The 22,370-nt window shown below is 34.7% G+C and overlaps 1 protein-coding gene across 1 annotated transcript in view; it reads left to right on the top strand.

The window, feature by feature from the left end:
• Positions 1 to 13,666, top strand: part of LOC138328305 (RING finger protein 150-like) — a 41,306-nt gene extending 27,640 nt beyond the window's left edge. The window contains exons 5-6 of the mRNA XM_069275049.1: positions 4,425 to 4,527; positions 5,279 to 13,666. Of these exons, the coding sequence (XP_069131150.1) occupies positions 4,425 to 4,527; positions 5,279 to 5,677 (502 nt within the window). The 3' untranslated portion in view covers positions 5,678 to 13,666. The remainder of the gene's footprint in view (positions 1 to 4,424; positions 4,528 to 5,278) is intronic.
• Positions 13,667 to 22,370: the final 8,704 nt, after the last annotated feature.

Here is a 22,370-nt window from a genome sequence, read left to right as displayed (position 1 = left end):
ATTTTTATTTACACTCATGCCGATACTGTTCCCTGATTGGTTGACCAATCAGAAAAGTTTTGCAAACTGATCGTCGCTGAGGTGTGTGGGAGATCACAGGAATCCAAACTATTTACTGTTACAATTATTATTGTTAAATAATAAGCGGTATTGCTGTACATTCACAATAACACTTGATGGGTTTATAACGAGTTCAGCACTTGACCTGACCATCATATGCCCTAACACGCTCTTATGCTATCTCTATTGTATAATTGTGTAAAACACTAGGAGATGGTGGTATTGTATGGCAGTGATAGCTGCAGTCTTTTGCAGACTAAGACCGGTTGTAATCTAAGCCACCAATGTATTGAATGGTAAATGTTAATTCAGTCGTCATTTGATTAAAGATTGTAATGTATTTGGTGAATGCTAATCCCACTGTGTCATCATATCTTTGGTAAAAAATTAAAAAAAGATAATAGAATATGTTTTTGATGGTAAATATGTACTGACCCTGATAATCCCAGGATATATTTGTGTTTTCTCCCCCACCCCTCCACTGTCCTCCCCTCCTCCACTGATCCCAAAACATCTCTGTCTTTGCTCCCACCCCTCCACTGTCCCAAAACATCTTGTCTTTGCTCCCCACCCCTCCACTGTCCCAAAACATCTCTTCTTTGCTCCCAACTGTCCCCAAAACATCTCTGTCTTTGCTGCCCCCATCCCCCTCCACTGCCCCAAAACATCTCTGTCTTTGCTCCCCCATCCTCCCCACTGTCCCCAAAACATCTCTGTCTTTGCTCCCCCACCCCCTCCACTGTCCCCAAAACATCTCTGTCTTTGCTCCCCCACCCCCTCCACTGTCCCCAAAACATCTCTGTCTTTGCTCCCCTAACCCCTCCACTGTCCCCAAAACATCTCTGTCTTTGCTCCCCCACCCCCTCCACTGTCCCCAAAACATCTCTGTCTTTGCTCCCCTACCCCCTCCACTGACCCCAAAACATCTCTGTCTTTGCTCCCCCACCCCCTCCACTGTCCCCAAAACATCTCTGTCTTTGCTCCCCCATCCCCTCCACTGTCCCCAAAACATCTCTGTCTTTGATCCCCCATCCCCTCCACTGTCCCCAAAACATCTCTGTCTTTGCTCCCCCACCCTCCACTGCCCCAAAACATCTCTGTCTTTGCTCCCCCCCCTCCACTGTCCCAAACATCTCTGTCTTTGCTCCTCCACTCCCCTCCACTGTCCCCAAAACATCTCTGTCTTTGCTCCCCCATCCCCCCCTCCACTGACCCCAAAACATCTCTGTCTTTGCTCCCCTAACCCCTCCACTGACCCCAAAACATCTCTGTCTTTGCTCCCCACCCCCTCCACTGTCCCCAAAACATCTCTGTCTTTGCTCCCCCCCATCCCCTCCACTGTCCCCAAAAACATCTCTGTCTTTGCTCCCCCACCCCTCCACTGTCCCCAAAACATCTCTGTCTTTGCTCCCCATCCCTCCACCCCTGACCCCCAAAACATCTCTGTCTTTGTCCCCACCCCTCCACTGTCCCCAAAACATCTCTGTCTTTGCTCCCCCACCCCTCCACTGCCCACCCTGTCCCCCACTGTCCCCAAAACATCTCTGTCTTTGCTCCCCCACCCCTCCACTGACCCCAAAACATCTCTGTCTTTGTCCCCCACCCCTCCACTGCCCCAAAACATCTCTGTCTTTGCTCCCCCCTCACTGAAACATCTCTGTCTTTGCTCCCACACCCATCCCCAAAACATCTCTGTCTTTGCTCCCCACCCCTCCACTGTCCCCAAAACATCTCTGTCTTTGCTCCCCCACCCACTGACCCAAACATCTCTTCTTGTCCCTCTCACTGTCCCCAAAACATCTCTGTCTTTGCCCCCCACCCCTCCCACTCATGCCCAAAACATCTCTGTCTTTGCTCCCCCACCCCCCACTGTCCCAAAACATCTCTGTCTTTGTCCCCCCCCCCACTGCCCAAAACATCTCTGTCTTTGCTCCCCCACCCTCCACTGTCCCAAAAATCTTGTCTTTGCTCCCCACCCCTCCACTGTCCCCCAAAACATCTCTGTCTTTGCTCCCCCCCTCCTCCCCAAAATCTCTTTTGTCCCCACCCCTCAAAAATTTGTCTTTGCTCCCCACCCCTCCACTGTCCCCAAAACATCTCTGTCTTTGCTCCTCTAACCCCTCCACTGTCCCCAAAACATCTCTGTCTTTGCTCCCCTACCCCTTCCACTGTCCCCAAAACATCTCTGTCTTTGCTCCCCCACCCCCTCCACTGATCCCAAAACATCTCTGTCTTTGCTCCCCTACCCCCTCCACTGACCCCAAAACATCTCTGTCTTTGCTCCCCCACTCCATTCACTGACCCCAAAACATCTTTGTCTTTTCTCCCCCACCCGCATTCCCTTCCCTATTCTCTATTCTCCACAGGATGATATAGTAGATTATAAAAGTGATGTCTTTTGTGTCAACGTCCACTTTCCTCACATGCCCACAATATCACTGACGTACTTCACTTCCTGTCTGTGTCGCTGCGCTAACAAACCTGACGTGTCTGTAACAGAAAGGTTGGCCTCTTTGTCCGCCGATCCTGGTCAGTAATTTGTTTATAAGTCGGCCTATTATCTCTCCTGCCTTATTGGATGTGTAGGGTCAGTGGCCTAAGAGATGGATAACAGTGGATGGAGTTACAAATTAGAAAAAGAAACATGATCACTCAAGGTTATCTGTTTAATGGTGTCTAACTGTTATTTAGATGCCGTCTTTCAGCACATAACATGCATCAGTGTCAGCGGTGGAGCATCTTTAAGTCTGCTATCTTTAGAATTTGAAGAATATTATTATGAAATTAATTCCTATCAATGTATTCTCTAGTACTATAAAAAAGTTATACATTAAATGTGATACATGTATATAAGTTAAAGTTCTGACAAGTCTAAGAGACAAAGCTTGCTTATACAATGTGTATATTATCTACATTAAATAGTGCCCTTTCTTGTAAAATTAAAATATTTTTCAATATACTATGCTGTCAGCTAGTTGAATTATGTAATGATGATCATCATCATGATGAAAATCATCACCATCATCATCATCATTATTATCATCATTAAAATCTTCATCATCATTGTTGTTTATGCAACACACAACTGGTCTATATACGTGCCTATCGTAAAAGCAATGATGTTTGTACAAACAATGATGATGTCATGTTGATATTGATGATGATGATGATGATGAATCTTTTACTATCTTAATATATACTTGGTACACCCTTACTTAATTTCAGGCATTTTTTTTTAATTCTCTTGGATTTAAAAGATAAAAATAAATTCATAAATGTCAAATATAAATATATTTGTAATATATTAAAACATTCCTGTACATATAAGGGAATAAATGACTCGCTACGAAGTGTAGGTATATACTTATTTAGTATACATGTACCTGATATTACACATACAGATGATACAGATATTGATTTTGGTCTTCATTTAGCTGTGAATGACGTCAATGAAACGCTAAAACCAACACAAACCCCATAGGTGCATCTTGTGATATCCACTTTAACGCCGTCAAATGCTTTTGTCCCCAACACTTCTACCTTATCCATGGTTTACACAAACTATTCTCAGGTTTACCCTGCTATATTACACCGGAAAGCTAAAATCCTACTGAATCTTTATAAAGGAAAATTGAATTTAAGTAAATTAAGAATTTGTACATGTAACTAACCCATTATTGAACAACATTCTTTTTTGATTCACTGCAGTAAATTCCAGAGTAGGGAATATAATTTCTTGCTCCTCCCCCCACACACACACCCTTACACACACACACACACACACACACAAACACACCCTCCCCAACCTCCCAAAAAAACAAAAAAAATCCCTGTGGGTTGGGGGCGTTCCCAATCTGTATGTGTCCCATTTGGTCCTGCCCATCCCATACTAAATTTCTATATACATGCATATGGAAGCATCTATGTCTTAGACTATTTTAGACAGAATTATTTGTAGTAGCTGGTTGCTAATTTCCTGAACACTTATGGTAGGATGGTATTTTGTTTGTATAACATCCAATACAACAACATTTCCCTAAAAAACCACAACAACACAGGCTGGTCCATTTCTCTGATCAAAGTATGAGTATATATGTATGTATGAAACCCACTATTTTCCTTTCTTTATCATCATCATATTTCACATGTACGAGTATAGGTATGTAGGTGTATATGTGAGGGTGTGTACATGTGTGAATGTGAATGTTGTGTAATTTGATATGAATGTAACAGTTTTGTTTTTGTAGTTATTACATTAAAATGTTCCTGTCTTTTTCAGTATTGTCTGTAAACTAGAACATCAAAAATGATTGAAAAATAAAAAAATAAATCATAATTTTTTTTATTTTTTTTTTCCTTTGCAGGCATATATTCCACAAGTCCTGTGTGGACCCCTGGCTTCTAGAACAGCGAAGTTGTCCCATGTGTAAACTTGATATACTACGTGAATACGGGATGCAGGTTCATGTATGTATAATACATTTAAAATGTATTTTAACATTTCAGAACATGTACATTTGAAATGAGGAATCAGTCAGATATTATTGAAACATGTAGCTTCTGGGCATGTCTAAAATATTTTTGTTATTAAAAATTATTTATTGTAGGACTCTATATTTATTTGTAGGGGATATTATTTGCGGTCAAGTTGTTTCCTACAAACTTGAATATCCACAAATAAAATGAAAAGAATAGTGAAAAAAACAACCTTTTGTAATTTATTACTATTAGAAATTGGCAATGTGTGAATAATTTTATTTTAATATTATTTGTGGTTATGTTAAAAAGTACTTTTAACGGAAATGTATATTCGTGTTAAATCATTGCAGTTTTGTGTGCTAACCTTTAGATGTACATTATAGTGTAGTGCTGTATCGGTGATTATAAACAAACCCTGTGTGATGTTCTGTTTATAAATATTATTCTAACTGCTGTCCTGATTCAGATTTGTACCAAATAAACTGTGTGATCATGCACTTTGTTACCTATGTAATATAGTCTAGTTTTCAACACCCCTAAACAAACATTTGAACTCTTTCCATTCAAAAGTTGATAGGGTGCATTTTGAAATTTCACGGGTCATGAAGTGAACAAATATTTATTGACTTGGTTTTTGACCTGTTTATAATTGCATAACAAATATTTTTTGACCTTGTTTTGACCTTGTTTACAGCTCATAACAATTATTTATTGACTCGGTTTTTGACCTTGTTTACAGTTGAACAGCAGTCAGGAGAGTGTTCACGCTGAGGCCGACAGTGGAGCGATTCCATCGGCGATCGCAGACGATGTCGAACATCCGCCATCGTCATCCTCTGAGGAACACGTGGGAGCCGAGGGCATGAACATTGTCCTAATAAGTCATCCTTCGCTACAGTATCATGGTAGCGACACATTCTGTGTCAAGGATGAACTGAGTACAGAAAGTACAGCATTAAATCCAATACACACGGGCACAGCCAAGGTGTCACCAAATGTACAGTGTGTACGTGCAGATATAGAAGTGGACAGCGATGACCATAACAGTGATACGGAGGCAGAGTGTAACGAACTGCACTCCCTCATGACAGGTCTGCCTCCAGCTAAAGGAAGTAAACGCGACAGTCTCGAATCATAACCTGAATGTCTCGGGTCAAACCAAGTACATCTGCATCAAAGCTGAAAATAAAAAAAAATCTTTATTGTACCGTGTGATAATTATTGGTTTCATGAAGACTTTGGATTGTGTCTGTGGATGGAACGTTTGCCAGTTAGATGTATATGAGATACTGATTACTGATATGATAAAAGAATATGACAGACAATGAATTATTTATCTATAAATGTTCTTGCTTGACAAATATATCAAATGTGTTGAACGACAAGATTCATAGAGGATTTACCAGTCTTCAGAGTTTCATAGAAAATTATCTTTCAAGAAATCTTTCGGGACTGTTATTTTCCCAATCGTAGTAAAGATGATTGAAACGTAGCTCCATTATCTAGAGAGTTCGGAAAGACAGGTACAAAGACATTTATGAGGGTATGTGTGCAATGAAATAAACACTTAGATGTGACAAACATTTTTGAAAAATTCACATGTTTGATAAAAGTTTTGATATACATCACATGATAAATAATTCATATAATATAGTTAGCTGTGTTTGGGCAATGTGCGACATTTCAAACATAATTATGTACCGGTATTCGTAACAGAATGACATGATTAGCAGTGCTATATTTGGGTACCGCCTATACGAGGTTAAATATTGAGCCAGATACGCTGGTTGGCTGACAGTTCACGCTGTGGTGGGTGGGAAGACGGAATCTTTTCTCAACATCGTCTTTGTTATAGTTTTACCTGTGAAGTTTAAAAATCTTCGTTGTTTAATATTTAAAATTGAAATGAATTATTATTATATTGCATTATTAATTATTATTATTGTTCATTCATGCCAGTGAAATGATTTTAAATATTGTTATTTTGTTTAAGTGTACAAAAAAAAAATACCGATGTAATATATGTATGTTTTCTTGATGTGGAATCCGGATCTTCCACATCGAGAAATTATTTTATCGCTAACAGCTGTTTGTATAGAATGATAGTCTATGCTGAAAGGTTTATGTGAGAGATGATTAACTATTGACTTATTCACCCCTGAAGACATATATAGACTCCTCCTGTTCAAAGACTGGGAACAGTCCATTTAAAATTTCAGGGGTGAATAATTTTACTTCAGCATTTGTATATATATATTATATACCTCCAGTCATGAGTTCGAACATATTTGAAAGTGCTAAGTGCATTTAGTTTGGAAAGTCAGAGATTCAGAATCAGTATATTTTCAAATACCCACGGTAAGCTGGCCAGAATACAATATGACTTAAGATTATCAGAAGATCTTTAATTTTGAAATTAATGTTAATTTCAAAAATCACAAATGTAGCCTAATGGCAAACAGTGGCTGCGAATTACTTCTTCTAAATTCAAAGTTGATAAGTCATTTAGTCAGATTATGAAACTTTTAGAATCAAAGTACACTGACTCTAAAATTTGGTCATTATAAAAAAAAAAACAAAAAAAAAAAAAACACCAAAACGTTTTAAAACAGAATAAAGCAATTCTGAGTGGTTTCCTAGTTGTGATACAGATAGGAATAATTTTATATCTAGGGTTTTTTCCTGTTTTAAAACGAGTTATTACACCAATCAAGATTAAAAGCTAACATCAAATTTTTGTGTGATTTCTTTCTTGCTGTAAAATAATCAGAAGTTTACCTTTGGATACTTATTCTGTATGTGCATATTACAGAGTTGTCTGCCCTTGTGGGTAGGTATCGATTGTGAAGTCATGTGTTTGCATGTATAACCTCATACTTCACAAAATAATGACATAACAGTCGATACCAACCGGCAAGGGAGCTAACTCTTTAATATGCAAAGACAGAACAGCTAAATGACTGGAGGAATATATACATCTACTTCAGCACCATAAAGCACTATATCTTTATTCTTTTAGTAGTTTCGGATCTTTTATTTAGAAGAATATTATTCTAACAGTTTAAAAGCCTATTTAACCATAAATTTGTTTGAGACTTTTTTTTTTTTTTTTCAAAATATAATTTTAAAATTTCTATACCAGGAGTCTCCCGAAAGTCTTTCAGGATTTTTTTTTTTTTTTTTTTTTTCATTTTAAATTGATTTTAACCAATTTCCTAAAATCTGACATCTATTGTTTTATTGTATTTTGACCAAATATCTTCTAATACAAAAATGCAAAGAATACTTATGTGATGTACTATGGTGGAGTGTGTGAGTTTTAGTGAAGGTGCTTTTCTGTGTAACTGTATTTTTCTCCTTTTTTTTTCCTGTTAAGGTATAACATTATGTATTTGCGTATTTAAAGATCTTTTATCATTTAATACTAAAGAAAATGTACTTACAACCCCTTGCTCATTTTTAAGGAAAAAATAATTATTGCAGCATTTTATGTTTTATTTATACCCGAACAAATATCGTAAGCAAATAGTCATGTTATTATTAGGGAGTATACAGTATGTTGAATAAGTCACCAAAATGTGTTATTTCTTCATGAGTATATTTAGAACTTTTTTTTTTCCCCTGAAGCATGGTCATAAAATAGCCCCAAGACTTGTCCATTTTAATTAGTTCATTTTCTATGTCATTTGTTGCCAACACTGAGGGTATGTAATTGCTTGATCATGATAAGGGCTGGGCATATTTCATAAGAAAAACATGTACCAATAATTGTTCACTTGAAAGATAAGTGTTTTTTTTCTGGTTGATTAAGCTGACTAATATTGTCGTTTTCTGATTCGGTCTCATTTCTAACAAGTGTTCAGAAGCTATTTCATATTTTCATTACTTTTCATCCATTTCAGTTACAAGATACTAACAATTAATCACGCCCCCGGTATTGAATAGGCAGCTTCAAAGGGAGACATTTTAGTTTATTACATATATAGATATAAGCTGTGTAATGTTTAGATTTTTAAAATTCACTCATTATATTTATCTAAAAACTTAAATCTGGTGAGGTATTATTCTCATAAAAAGCATTTCAAGCATAATTTTTATTCTCACGATCACTGGCCACAATTCTTAAAGAAAAGAAAAAAATGAATTTTAATTATTTGAACTAATTAATCAATAAACCTGAGAATCTTAAGAAACTTCATCTTATTTTAAATTCTGTCTTTAATGAATGATTATTTATATAGGACAATGGTCACATGTCAATTACAGATATATGCTCAAATTTCAAACATTTTTTGTTGATTTACAAAATGGGAGACAAATCTGTTACAATAAAAGGTTAGTTATCCCCCCTTTTATGAGTTCTTTGATTTATGCAGTATTTTAAGTGAACTATGTTTTGGTGACATTTTCAGCATTTCCATTGTATCCCATTGTTTATATATCTATCAATGCAAGTCCTTTCATTTTTCCTCTCTAAGCAATGATTATAGTTCATTTTACATATCTTCATGAGAAATCTTTTTAAAATGTACTGGTATTATACATATATAATGGGTATCAAAACTGATCGAATGTTTGAATTATTTATCAAAAAAGAAAAAATAAAGAACTAAAGACAAAATAATTACAAATAACTGGTAAAGTTTTGAAGGAAAACAATACTGAATTACAGCTGTATTTTATATTTTTGTTTATGTCATTAATGATTTTTAAGCCCTTGATTTTGAATATTTGTTTTTTCTAATATTTTCCTATAAATAATAATAATATAAGTTACATGTTTTGGGGATAATAATTGGGCTATAAAATATGATACAGTCATGTACTCGGATACAAATAATATTTTTACAGCTTATATTATTTTTTTTTATATATTAATTCATCCTAATACAGAATAATGTTGTTGATTTAAAACTTTGTGAGATCATACCATATATTTAATGAATTTCCAGTATTCATGATCAAAAGACATTACAAATAATTTTTATCAGCATCTTTTTAAGCAGAAAACTCCAATATAAGTGTTATTCTCCTATTTAACTTTAATCAATAGTAAATGACTTCCATAATAACCCTTTTCACTTTGATGTAAGTTTCTAAGTTCAATTTTCAAATCAAGAATCTTGTTACTAATGCTTAATGAATGTTAAAGTATTAAAAGACTTGGTCCACACATGCATTTCCACAGTGATTTTATTTTTCATCAAGAAATTTAGATCTGTTGAAAGTTGAGGACAAAAGGAAAAAAATGAATGGTGTGATTGAAAATATGAGACAACTAAAACTTCATTGGTGTATTTGAAAACAGAGATAAAGCAAAAAACAAGCTAGAGGAATGTTGAATTTAAAGTGATTAATGAAATGGAATTGCAATGAAATTATTTGCCAAAGCTCACAAGAAAATTAAAGAAGATGACAGGTACCATTTTCCTTTCATAAACATTACTGGTTAAACTGTTTGGACTTTGATTTTAAAAAAATGACCAACGATATTCTATCCTACAACGTTGACATAATTTGATCATATTGTATATTATATGCATGCCATGCTTTTATAAATTCTTTTGTCTGTCTCTTCGGAAATCTATGACTTTATGTCGTCAGATAAAGTTTAAAGATGTAGTCAATTTCTATATTGTCATCAGAAATATTGTTAATCATTATCCCATGTTATATGATACCATCATCATGGTATTTGTTTTACCCTAGTGCTTGTGTATCTGTTTGGGCCAGGGAATGGATGTGATGATGTGAAAGTTTTTCACGGAGAAAAAGCTAAACTTAAGAAACATGATAATAAAAACGATAGCAAAAGATAGATCAGGTTTATGATCTAATGTTATCTACCAATTCAGTAAACTTTCCTCATCACCCCTTTAATTTCATAATGAACTGTTCCCATCTTGAAATTAGAAGAGTTCAAATTGATCTTTAGGGGTGAATATCCATGGTACATGGAAGAAACTTTGCTTTTGAGATCAATTTAAATCATTCACCCATGAAGACATATTTCAGCTCTTCTAATTCAAACCCTGGAAGAGTTCATGATGAATTTCCAGGGGTCAATGACAGGACTACATGTATAGGTAGTTTGATTATCATGGTGTGTTAGGTCTGAAGGATCTGTTGTACGATAGTTATCATAAACCCTAGTCTGCTGTGAGAGGATTTCTACTTGACGAATTAGCATAATATTGAAAATGATATGTTCTGAGATAAAATGTGTGTGTTTGTGCGACAAAAATCTCTTAGATAGTTGTTCTCATCATAAACTTAAACTTATTTATTATCATTTCAATTTTCATTAGATCATTCTGTTTCTAAGAACTAATTCCAAATTTATGTCTATTATTTCCTGATCACATATTTGTGCATCATCGCCTGAATGTTTTCGAAATCTTCCGATGTTCCCTCGTGCTAGTTGAACATACTCGTTAAGTACAATCACCGAATGCTTGTTTCTTGCCCATTTAAAATTTTCATGCAGCTTTCCTTTCCAAATTAATCAATGCATATGTGTAACGATATGAGGTGTTGTTGTTGTGCCCAAATGAAACATTTACATGTGATGGTAGTTTGTAAATATTTTGTAAAGCTTGATGAACAATTTCTCATCTTTGTGCAAACTTAAATTCTTGATGGCAGATGTTAATCCTACTTCATTTTGGAAATACTTGTGAATAGCCCCAGTTTTGTAAACATCACACATTTCAGAAATGTTGAGCCCACATGCACAGCTAGGTGTTGGACTTAGGGTAGAATTTATAACAAAATGAGTATCAGTTTGAAATTGCTTTCTATTTCATTCCAAATTGATGAATAATGTGCTTATCCACTTCGGGTTTTTGCAATTTTGATATAGGAAAGTCTTAAGTTTGGACGAAGACAATGAAATATGAAGTAACTTTTTTGTGTAACATAATTTTTGCTTGGCTACGTTTACACATCAAGCTTTTGTGATCTTGAAGCCTGGAAATGATGAGTGACAATGTTGATATATTTATATAGCTACATATTTTATAAGGAAGCTAAAGTAATCGTTAAGCACATGTAACAGGGTATTTATGTGATAGATCTATGGTAAATTGGAACTATATAATATACTGAAAAATACATTAACCATAGTCATATCCAGATACATGCATTATCGTGTACACATGTTTATTTTGGCTTTAAAATATTTTTTACCGGTGTGTTCATCATCGTAAGATTAATCATGTTTTCATTCTGAAAATATACATCTAAATCATTTGCAGAAAATCAGAAAATAATTGCCAGAGGTTAAAAACATGAAACACACATTTCTCCCCTCGAAATTCCTTGTGAATCGAATTGGGGGTTTAAGTATTTAAGTAAACTCAACCAATGCAATATATAGTATGTTTATCTATTTGATAAGCTTTCATGATGTTTAATTTCACATTATCAACCTACTAATTCTCATCTCAAAATATCTGTAGTTGTTTCTCAGTTGTTTGACTAATGAATTATGATTAAGCATTGAGGGTGTATTTGTTTGTTTATGGGACTGTGGTGGCTGAAACATTTTGCCACATGCTTCCACATTTGGGTTGTGAGTTTGAATCCCATGTGGGGCAGATGACCCTTTAACTGTTTTTGAGAACAAAGATTAGCATATATCTGTTCATTTTGTATGTAAATTTGATTAGATTTCCTTTTGAGATGATAGAATTCTTTATTTTAATGATAGGAAATATCTTTTATCTTTTATCTCAAAATATATGTAGTAAACTATGGTACAAAATGTTCATTAAAAATAAAGCATTCCAATAAATAGGAAAAATTAATATAGCATTCGATAGAACAGTCAATCGTAGCAAATTTTTAACATATAGATATATGGAGCAAGTCCTTTAGTAATTCCTGCAAAAATGTTTATTACTCTCAATGAATTTTAAAATGACTAACTTTTAGCAGAACTTTTGTTAGTCTCTTGAACATATGCAACAAGATGGAAATTGGTAAAAGATGTGTAACAGACATTTTGATTTATCGGAGTTATTTCCCTTCATTTTAGTCCGTCAGTAATGGACACAGTACTTACAGAGTGAAACAAAGGGAAGTAACTCCTTGGTAAGAATGCTAAATAAACTATCTAATGAATCTGCCCTGGGCCAGATCAGGTCTTGACAGAGGTCAAATAGAGGTCATTTGACCTCAGTTTTTAGCTTTATCCTCCAATGTATTAATTTTTTTCGTTTGTATTAAAATACCAGCCATGCCAAAACTTCTCACTTGATAATTACTATTTACAAATACAAGAGTGCTCATAAGTGATTCATGTGAATTGATATTTTACACATTTATTTATTACTGTTTTTTTTTAAAATCAATATAAAGTCTATGATATAATATGTAAATACATTATCAGATGATCTGGCCATTATTCATTATAACAAAAGATATTAGCATTATTTATGAATTAACATGTAGCATTACTGTGAATGACGAAAGTGCTGAAGGTCTTCTACATTGAAGCTGTACAAGCAGGCATTCTCAGAAACTACAAGTCACTGCGCTAAGTGTATATGAGATTTGAGAAATATATAGACTTGTTAACCAGTTGAATACATTAGAAATATTTTCAGGAATTTAATAACAGATTTCACATTAGAAATACGATGTTTCATAAGAAATATCAACAAAAATATCTACTATGAATTTCCATTAGAAATGTTTCATTAGAAATATTTACGGAAATAGCTACCACGATGTTTCATCAGAAATATTTACAGAATAAAACTACCACGATTTTCTAGGTAGAAATGTTTCATTAGAAATATCTGCCATGATGTTCCATTAGAAATATTTACAGAAATAACTATCACGATGTTTCATTAGAAATATTTACTGAAATATCTACTATGATTTTCCATTAGAAATTTTTCATAAGAAATATTTACAGAAATATCTACCATGCTGATGTTCTATCTACATTGACTACCATGTGTGCTCTATGTGTTGATATCGTGTGGGTGCTTCAGTGTCCTCCCATCTGTTGTATCTGTCATCTCTGTACATACCCATGTCATGCATTGTTATATGAAGTACTGGCCTGTTAGATGTGGCGTATGATATGAATGCGCTTAATAAATATTGAAAGTGATCCCAGAATTTTGGTGTTTTTTGTATATTAACATATTGGAGTTAGTGGTAAAGGGTTAACTACGTATGAAAATTCTTCCTTAGTATCACATGCTCCTGTTGCAGAGCTACATTCCAATATCTATGAAGTTTAGCTCACCTGTTCCAAAGGACCAATATGAGCTTTTGCCATACTGTGCATCCGGCGTGCATCAACAATTCTTAAAACAACGTCTTCATGAAAACCACTGGTCGGAATTTAACTAGTAGTTTCCTTATGGAAGGGGGAATTAAAAATTGCACAAGTGTTCGGCTGATCCCTTTGGGGCCTAAGGGATGTCGTGGCCAAATGAGGTAAATTTGGTCATATTGCTACGAACTGCTTTTACTTCGTTTAATAGGGGCCCTGGTGGCCGAGTGGTAAAGATGTCTCTACATACTATCACACACAAGCCCTCCACCTTTGGGTCGCGAGTTTGAATCTCACATGGGGCAGTTACCAGGTACTTGCAGGTGGATGGTTTTTCTCCGGGTACTCCGGCTTTCCTCCACAACCAAACATGGCATGTCCTTACATGACCTGGCTCTTAATAGGACATTGAACTAATGAAACCCCTAGACTTTGTTTAAGGTTATGAATGGATATCGCTCATATTTTGAAATTGTTAAAAGAGATGAGTTGACCCATAGCTTCATGTTAATTGAATCCATAACTGCAGTACATGTCACAAGTGTTTGACATCATCCATCTGCCTACATTTTCTTTAAAACACTACTAGTCATAGAGCTCTCCATGAATTGTCACCAAAATTGAAAACAAATCAGAAACATCCTTGAGGGGAAGTGGAACATAATTTGTATAAATCGGGACTCTGACTGCAGAGGGTCAGGAGGGACGATGCCCAATAGGGGTTAATAGAGTTTAATAATTTTAATGTTAGTAGTCAGTGCGTTCTGCATGAATTTCCTTTAAATCGCTTCATGTCATAAAGTAGTTGATGGATTTACACCAAATATTATCAGAAATATCCTTGGAAAAAAGGATAAGATTTTGCATAAATGTTGACACCCCCATTAATTTGCCTCCATTACACTGACAAATGACATCCTTTTTTTGAAATAATCTATGATTTAAGCAAATTGTTTAACAATCACTTTCCCCTTTGAAATGTTTGTTTTTTGCCGTATTCATTGTAATATTCAAAGAAAGATATAGGCCTAATGGGACTTCTGCATTGATCAATGGGATTCATAAACGGAAAATTGTAATAAAGCTGCTTCATTTATGTCCACACAGTTGTATTTGCTAATATTTTACGTCATTCTAATGTATTATTGAAATAATAAAGGATTTGGTATTTCAGAGACAAAGCGAAATATGTTAATTAAAAGTAATACTTTCACTTGCCAAAATTTATGAAAAAAAATCTACAGTTCATATTAAGATCTAAAAATAGTGTAATAACAAGAAAAATGAAATGAATTTGTAAACTGGAAAAAACCTTGCAATATTTGTCTATTGAGAGCAGCCAGAATAAGAAGTGTAAAATGTCACAATATAATTCAATGTTGCTTGTTACGAGCATTTCCATTGGCTTAAAAATTTACCTTATCAGCCCATAAAGGAAAAAATGGCGTCGCCGTTTGTAACGTCGCTTCTGATTGGCTGAGATGACGGCGTAATAATTTCATAGACAAAAGAGTCCCAAAATGAATTTTAAATGTTGAAGAGATTATCTTTAGTAAATTGAATTATAAGGATTAATTTGAATAGATTTTTACTGAAAAAGCTTGCTTTTCCAGTATTGCTACGGCCCGGATGACCAACTAATTTAAATGCGATTGACCTCTCATTTGCATGCGATTTTTTCTATTTTCCTCTTTCTAGAACAAATATGCTGCCATAGTGCAGTTAAACAACTTTTATGGTATTTCATTAAATAGAATAGTTTCAAACATGTATACAAAAACTATAGCATGAACGTCTATAATTGAAAAATAGTAAGGATAATTTGCATCAGTGGTAGCGATCGGTGGCCTAATTCTCGCCAACATTTGCATATATTTATGTAAACATCCGGTTTGGGTAACACTAAATAAAGGAATTGTCAGGATTTTGGTATGTAAGTATCTAATTGTAGTTTGATGTGTACATTCATAATCTATTATATAATGACAATTTTTTAATTCATCCCGACGTAAGAAAGATACAAAAGTTGTTTGTTTTTACATGTATTATATTGATAGTCATTTTGGAGAACAGGTACGTTCGTATTGTGATCATGTCATTACGATGGCCCACTGAATTTAACCAAGTCTCACTCAAACAGACGCTTGTTAACTACGTACACGTCAAGCGTCTGGGTGATCTATGCAGAAGCTAACAAACACGATAAATTCTGAGTTACGCTGGTTCCTTATCATTTCGCACGGATTGTCAACTAACGCATCCTTTCATTAACGAGGGAATATTTAATACACGGATACAGATACAATGAAATATCGTGACACTCAGCAATAGTGTAAACGGCCGAATGTAAGCAAAGACGTCATAACGCAAAGCGGACCTGTGATGTAAACTTGCAAGTCAAGAAATAGGCTATTTTCCATTTAATTATCGAGCGTAATAAGTGCATTCTCATATCTGAAAAACACCGAAGAATATTTGAACACTGCATGTTGCAATGCATGTTGCAAGCCACTTTGCTAGTAAACTACGGAATTCTTTTCGTATTTGGAGACAGAAGCAGTGAAAATCGTAAGTTTCATTTCGTTTTGCTTCTTTGCCTATCATGCCTTATAATGGGTCGGTATATTATTATATGAACTATTTGACAGACATCGGCACATGAAGTGAACTTACAACATCATGAGTATGTGTGAATTCCTGCTAACATCCATATAATCGACGTTTTACTTTATTACTACGCAACAAAATTGAATATCACTTTAAATTTGAAGTAGTTTGTTGTTGTTACAGTATATAATTAGCAGTTGACCAGATTCATTTTTGGTATTATTTTCTAATGCGATGACATCAAATTTAATATTAATGCATAGAGTCAATTTACCAGATTGTCAATATGTCTATAAACATCACAAAGCATGTGTTTATTTGTAGGCAAAACAATGCATGATATAGATCCATACACAATACGTACATATGTGTGTAATACACATGCGTGAATACAGAATTTATTTAGATAAATAGAAGAATAGTAATGCTAGATTTATTTAAGACAATTAATATCTGGGATTTCGAAATTGGCGGTATGAACTTAAAACATCGATTAAACAGTCACTACATATATAACTTCATGGATTCAGAGAATTTATAATAACACTTACCAAAATAAACAATAACCTGTGCACTGTAATATATCATACATGGTAAATTTACACTTGCTCAATATTACAGTATTTGGTTTAAAGTAAGTTTTGCTAGCAGAAAAAAACATTGTATTTTATCAATGTGTATCAGGTATAGGAGACAAATTAATAATGATGCTAATATATTAAAGATGCTCCACCGCTGACAAATGGTATTTTTTCACTATCAAAAACGGCAGCAGACAATTTAGTAGTTTTCTTCAGTTACAAAAGTTACTTACTTTACACCATTACCGCCGTTGAAACGTTTGAGCTCCAATTTCACTTAAAGTTAAAAATATAAATAAAATAATTAATTGCATCCCGAAAAAATTCTGTAGCACTATATCCTATATGGAATGAAGTACTGATTGCGCTTGACCCAAAGGCAAAATTAATTATTTTATATTATTTTTTGTGTTAATTAGACTTATGCATACACGATTAAACACTAATTATTGTTCAAATGATGAATATCATTTATACTCTGTCGGCGGTGGAGCAGCTGCGACAACATACATGTAGCTCTGGACAACAAGCATATGGATTGGCGCTTCTCATTCGCATTGTTTCGTAATGCCAATTAAAACACAAAAATACAAAAAAGTAAATCCAGTATATTTGCAACTTTTGCAAAGAGTTGTCACCATTTGACATACTGCCGATTGTTATCAATCTGTGGAGAGATAGAAGGTGTTTAAACTTTTAACTTCACAGACTGACTCACATGTTAGTCTTTCTGTTTTCTTGTAAAATTCATACAAACAAAAGGAGTTTTCTTGGCTTGAATGAAACACACTATATATGTTCTGACAGACGGTCATTATCAGAACTACAATTCTGTCCCATTGACTGTAATGTTGCAAAACATCAAGTGATGACAATTAGCGAGTGTCGAGTAACTTTGCATTTAGATATATATAGAAATATCCTACATTTATAATATAAACTGATAATTTATTTACCCATCATCACGCCTGAATTATCATTACTACAATGTATATTTCAATGATTCACATCTGTGACACGGCCATATAAGTACATTGTATATGGAATGACATTCATTTATTTGCTACAACAGAAACACATTAAACAGTTTTACTTGTTGACTTTGTGCAGTGTGTTCACCAAAATGACACAAATTTTAACGCTTCTGGTGACATAGCCCATTGGTTGTTCCCATTAGTTGATGCCTCTATCAAATGTTTTTACAACTGTTTCTGATCTTGTTACCAATACATGTATAAACAGTTGTAAGTAATGTGACATTAACAACAAGTTGCCAATAATGTGTGATTACATGTACGTTAATTTCATATTCATAACATAATTAAATGGGAAAAAAAACCTTTAAAACATAACAAAAAAAGTATTTATTTTAGTACATAAACATAAAAAACCGATCATTGATTTACAAGGTCAAGGGGAGTAACTTGTACATGACAATTTCAAAATTGACTAGGGTACACGAAATTCGGCAGTCCGGAAAATTTGTAATCTGGGTGGTTTAGGCTGGGAACAAAGGTGTCCAGATTATCGAGGGTCCAATGTACATGTCAATGTATACAAATAACACACTGATTTTGAGAATGGTTGTTTTAATATGCTGTTAAGAATTCTCAGTGTCCATTTTATGCATTATATAGAGACAGTATCATACTGAATCTAACTTTGATATGACTTTTCTTCAATATTGCAGCAAAGTATCAAGAACTGCTCTTTACTTACTAATATGCCTGAATACATTGTGTGTATCACAGAAGAGAACTAGAAAAAATAATGTATTGTGATGTTATTTCATGTTTGTATTATAGTATTTTTGAATAAACATAATTCAAAACAATTCAGTTTTGATTTTGATGCAGTAACCAATTATTTAAATGAACATTTGAACCTTAGTTTTTGTCATTTCATTTCTTCTCTTGAAAATTATCTAATTAATTGCCTTTTGCCCTTTCCTCCTGTAACAGATCTGTACCACATAGTTCATCGGAAAAAAAATACTTGTATATTATATGCATTGCACATAGTTCCTTATAAATGAGGTCTGTAAACAACATTTGCAGCATAAGCCATGAACTTTGTAAAAATGCCATCAAGGGATATCCATGTGTCAGATTATACTTTCTTCTTAATGGAGTCTTAATGTTTCCCTTGTTGTCATTTTACTGCAGATTGTTATTAGCTGTAGGTCTGTCACATGACACTGACTGTAAATATTTGTTGAATTCAAGATAGGTTCAAAGTTCAAATCTAAAGGAAATTTTCTAGCATTTTCTTAAAATCTTCTCATAATTTTTAAATTCATCTTTTGATATGAGGAGGAATGGTTGTCTGCAATCTCAACAATTTATCCAAAATTAATTAAATGAATACTTGGAAGATAAATAACCCAACTTGATAATGACATGGGACTTGCAAGAAAATACACACCCTAAAATGTTACTAATGACATATTTGCCTTCTTTGAACTAAAATTTTGTTACATCAATGCTTTTTCAGTTCTTTAGTAAATTGAATTATAAGGATTAATTTGAATAGATTTTTTATGTTATGGAGATATAACACAAAAATCTGAGTGTACTCTCATCATAAACCGCTTCGCGGTTTATTTAGAGTACACTCAGATTTTTGTGTTATATCTCCATAACATAAAAAATCTATTCAAGTTAATCCTTAAACACAACATACTATCTGTTTACGATTAAGAAATAAAGTTTATACAAAAACCTTTTAGCATATTGTGATGTACTGTAGTACTGTATCACATCTTTTCGAAGTCAAATTACTGCAACACAATACTTTCTGAATTTGAATAACCAGTTGAGCAATACCAATCCTCTTATCCATTTGTTATAGCTACCATACCCTACTGTACTTTAGTACTTTTGCCACAGATACTGCATATTTTTGTATTGTAATATATTTACATTCTTCTCAATATGTGTCCACAGTAAATCGTCTCTACCCACACTAAAAGTGCCTATACCCAGTGTGGAGTCTCACCCAGTGTGTGTCGGTATGTAGAATCCTGGATACATTTCCATCTCCACTAAGAAGCGGAATTGAAGTATCCAATGACAATGTTCCCTTGCCTATCATCATACACAATATGTGTTTGTTTGCACTTTGGATGTCACCTCTGTATACTTACAATTCTTTGAAATCGATATCCACGATGGCAATTTGTTTATCATTACCACCACCATTCTCTTTAAAACTGCTATCAATCACTGCAACATTGTTTGTGATAGGACACTGTATGGTCTACACACTAGTAACGGTTTCCAAGTCCCTACATCCCTAGTAGGGAATACATTCTGACCTTATGTGGTATATTTGGAGAAGTTGTTTTTGGTGTAAGTGTTGTGCCCGACCTCCTGTATCACTCTTCTTGTCCAGGAGTCTCAACGCGCCATCGCAGTAATGACTGGTCCAGGCCTTGTCATCAGTTGTTGGACATATTAATTTAGCTTGGCATTGTCCTCAGTTGTTGGACATATTAATTTAGCTTGGCATTGTCCTCTTCCATCTTCTGATAAAGGGAAAGTGTCTCTTCTGTAAGCATGTCAAGACCTTTTTTTTTTAATTTTTGTTTTGTTTGTGCCTTTAATTGGTGTGACAAATCCTCAAATGTAACCTCATTGTCTTCGAGGAGTGTATCAGTAGAGGTGATACATTTCTCAATATGTACCAGATCATTTTCTTTTGTTCGACGAATAAAGTTTGTAATGTCGAGATTTTAGCCAACCATCATCAGATGGGCTATTCAAATCGCTTTTCGTCCGTGGTCCGTGGTCCGTCCGTCCGTCCGTCCGTCCGTTAACAATTCTTGTTATCGCTATTTCTCATAAAAAATGAAGAGATCATTCTCAAATTTCATATGTAGGTTCCCCTAGGACCCTAGTTGTGCATATTGCGTTTTGGGACTGATCGGTCAACAAGATGGCCGCCAGGCAGCCATCTTGGATTTTAATAGTTAAAGTTTGTTATCGCTATTTCTCAGAAAGTACAGAAGGGATCGGTCTCAAATTTCATATGTAGGTTTCCTTAAGGCCCTTGTTGTGCATATTGCGTTTTGATATCGATCTGTCAGCAAGATGGCCGCCAGGCAGCCATCTTGGATTTTGATAGTTAAACTTGTTATCGCTATTTCTCAGAAAGCACTGAAGGGATCTTTCTCAAATTTCTTATGTAAGTTCCACTAGGGCCATAGTTGTGCATATTGCGTTTTGGGACCGATCGGTCAACAAGATGGCCGCCAGGCAGCCATCTTGGATTTTGATAGTTAAAGTTTGTTATTGCTATTTCTCATGAAGTACTGAAGGGATCATTCTCAAATTTCATATGTAGGTTCCCCTAGGGCCCTAGTTGTTAATATTGCATTTTGTAACTGATTGATCAACAAGATGGCTGAACGGCCGCCATCTTGGATTTTGATAGTTACCTTTATTTCTCAGAAAATTCTGAAGGGATCTCTCTCAAATTCCATGCGTACGTTCCCCTTGGACCCTAGTTGTGCATAATGACTTTAGGGACTGATTGGTCAACAAGATGGCCAACAGACCGCCATATTGGATTTATTTCATTGTTGAAGTTTGTTACCGTTATTTCTTAGAAAGTACTGAAGCGATCTGTCTCAAATTTTAGAGTGTTTGAAAAAGTTTGAAAAGCAGGGAAAAGATCCCTGTTTCTATTGTCAGACATAGATCATTCTTTGGTGGGCGCAAAGATCCCTCTGGGATCTTTTCTTTTCTGAGAAGTCATTACACTAAGCTCAAAAACTGGATGACTTTTGTGAATTGAGGAAATGCATTTTAGGCAAACCAAATCCTGACATTGTTCACAGTAGATTTGTAATTGTGTCCTTTTGTGGTAGATATAGGTTGCCTGTCCTTAACCACGAACTGATATGCTTGCTGTCGCCATTGAATTTCTGAACTCTCTAATAATGAATCAAAACAATGTTGTTGCTAAATCAACTGAAGTAGAGTTTTCTTTGATGGTGGTATTGGCTTAACGTCATGTATAGTTTGTTGTATGTATAGTTGTTTAATTTTAACTTCAAACTAAGTTTTAAAACACAAGAAAATAACTACCTCGTGATAATTGATGACACACAGGGCACCTAGGATGAAATTAGAATGGCTATATCCGAAATCCGAATGATACATATTCTTGTTCAGGTTTCAGTCTTGCTCCAAATTTCACAGTCGATCAGGGATTAGCGTCCGTCTTTTCATGTTCACAAATCTGTCACCTTCTTTCTGACGGAAGATATTCATTTCAGGTAAAAATAAGTCCCAGTAGTATACAAAATTGTACATTAAATGAAATCAGATGTGTCTTTGGTTACT

Source organism: Argopecten irradians, chromosome 7 (genome assembly GCF_041381155.1).
Source record: "Argopecten irradians isolate NY chromosome 7, Ai_NY, whole genome shotgun sequence".
Classification (NCBI taxonomy): Eukaryota; Metazoa; Mollusca; class Bivalvia; order Pectinida; family Pectinidae; genus Argopecten; species Argopecten irradians.
Note: the sequence above shows the minus strand (reverse complement) of the source record. Positions and strands in the feature narration are given on the sequence as shown.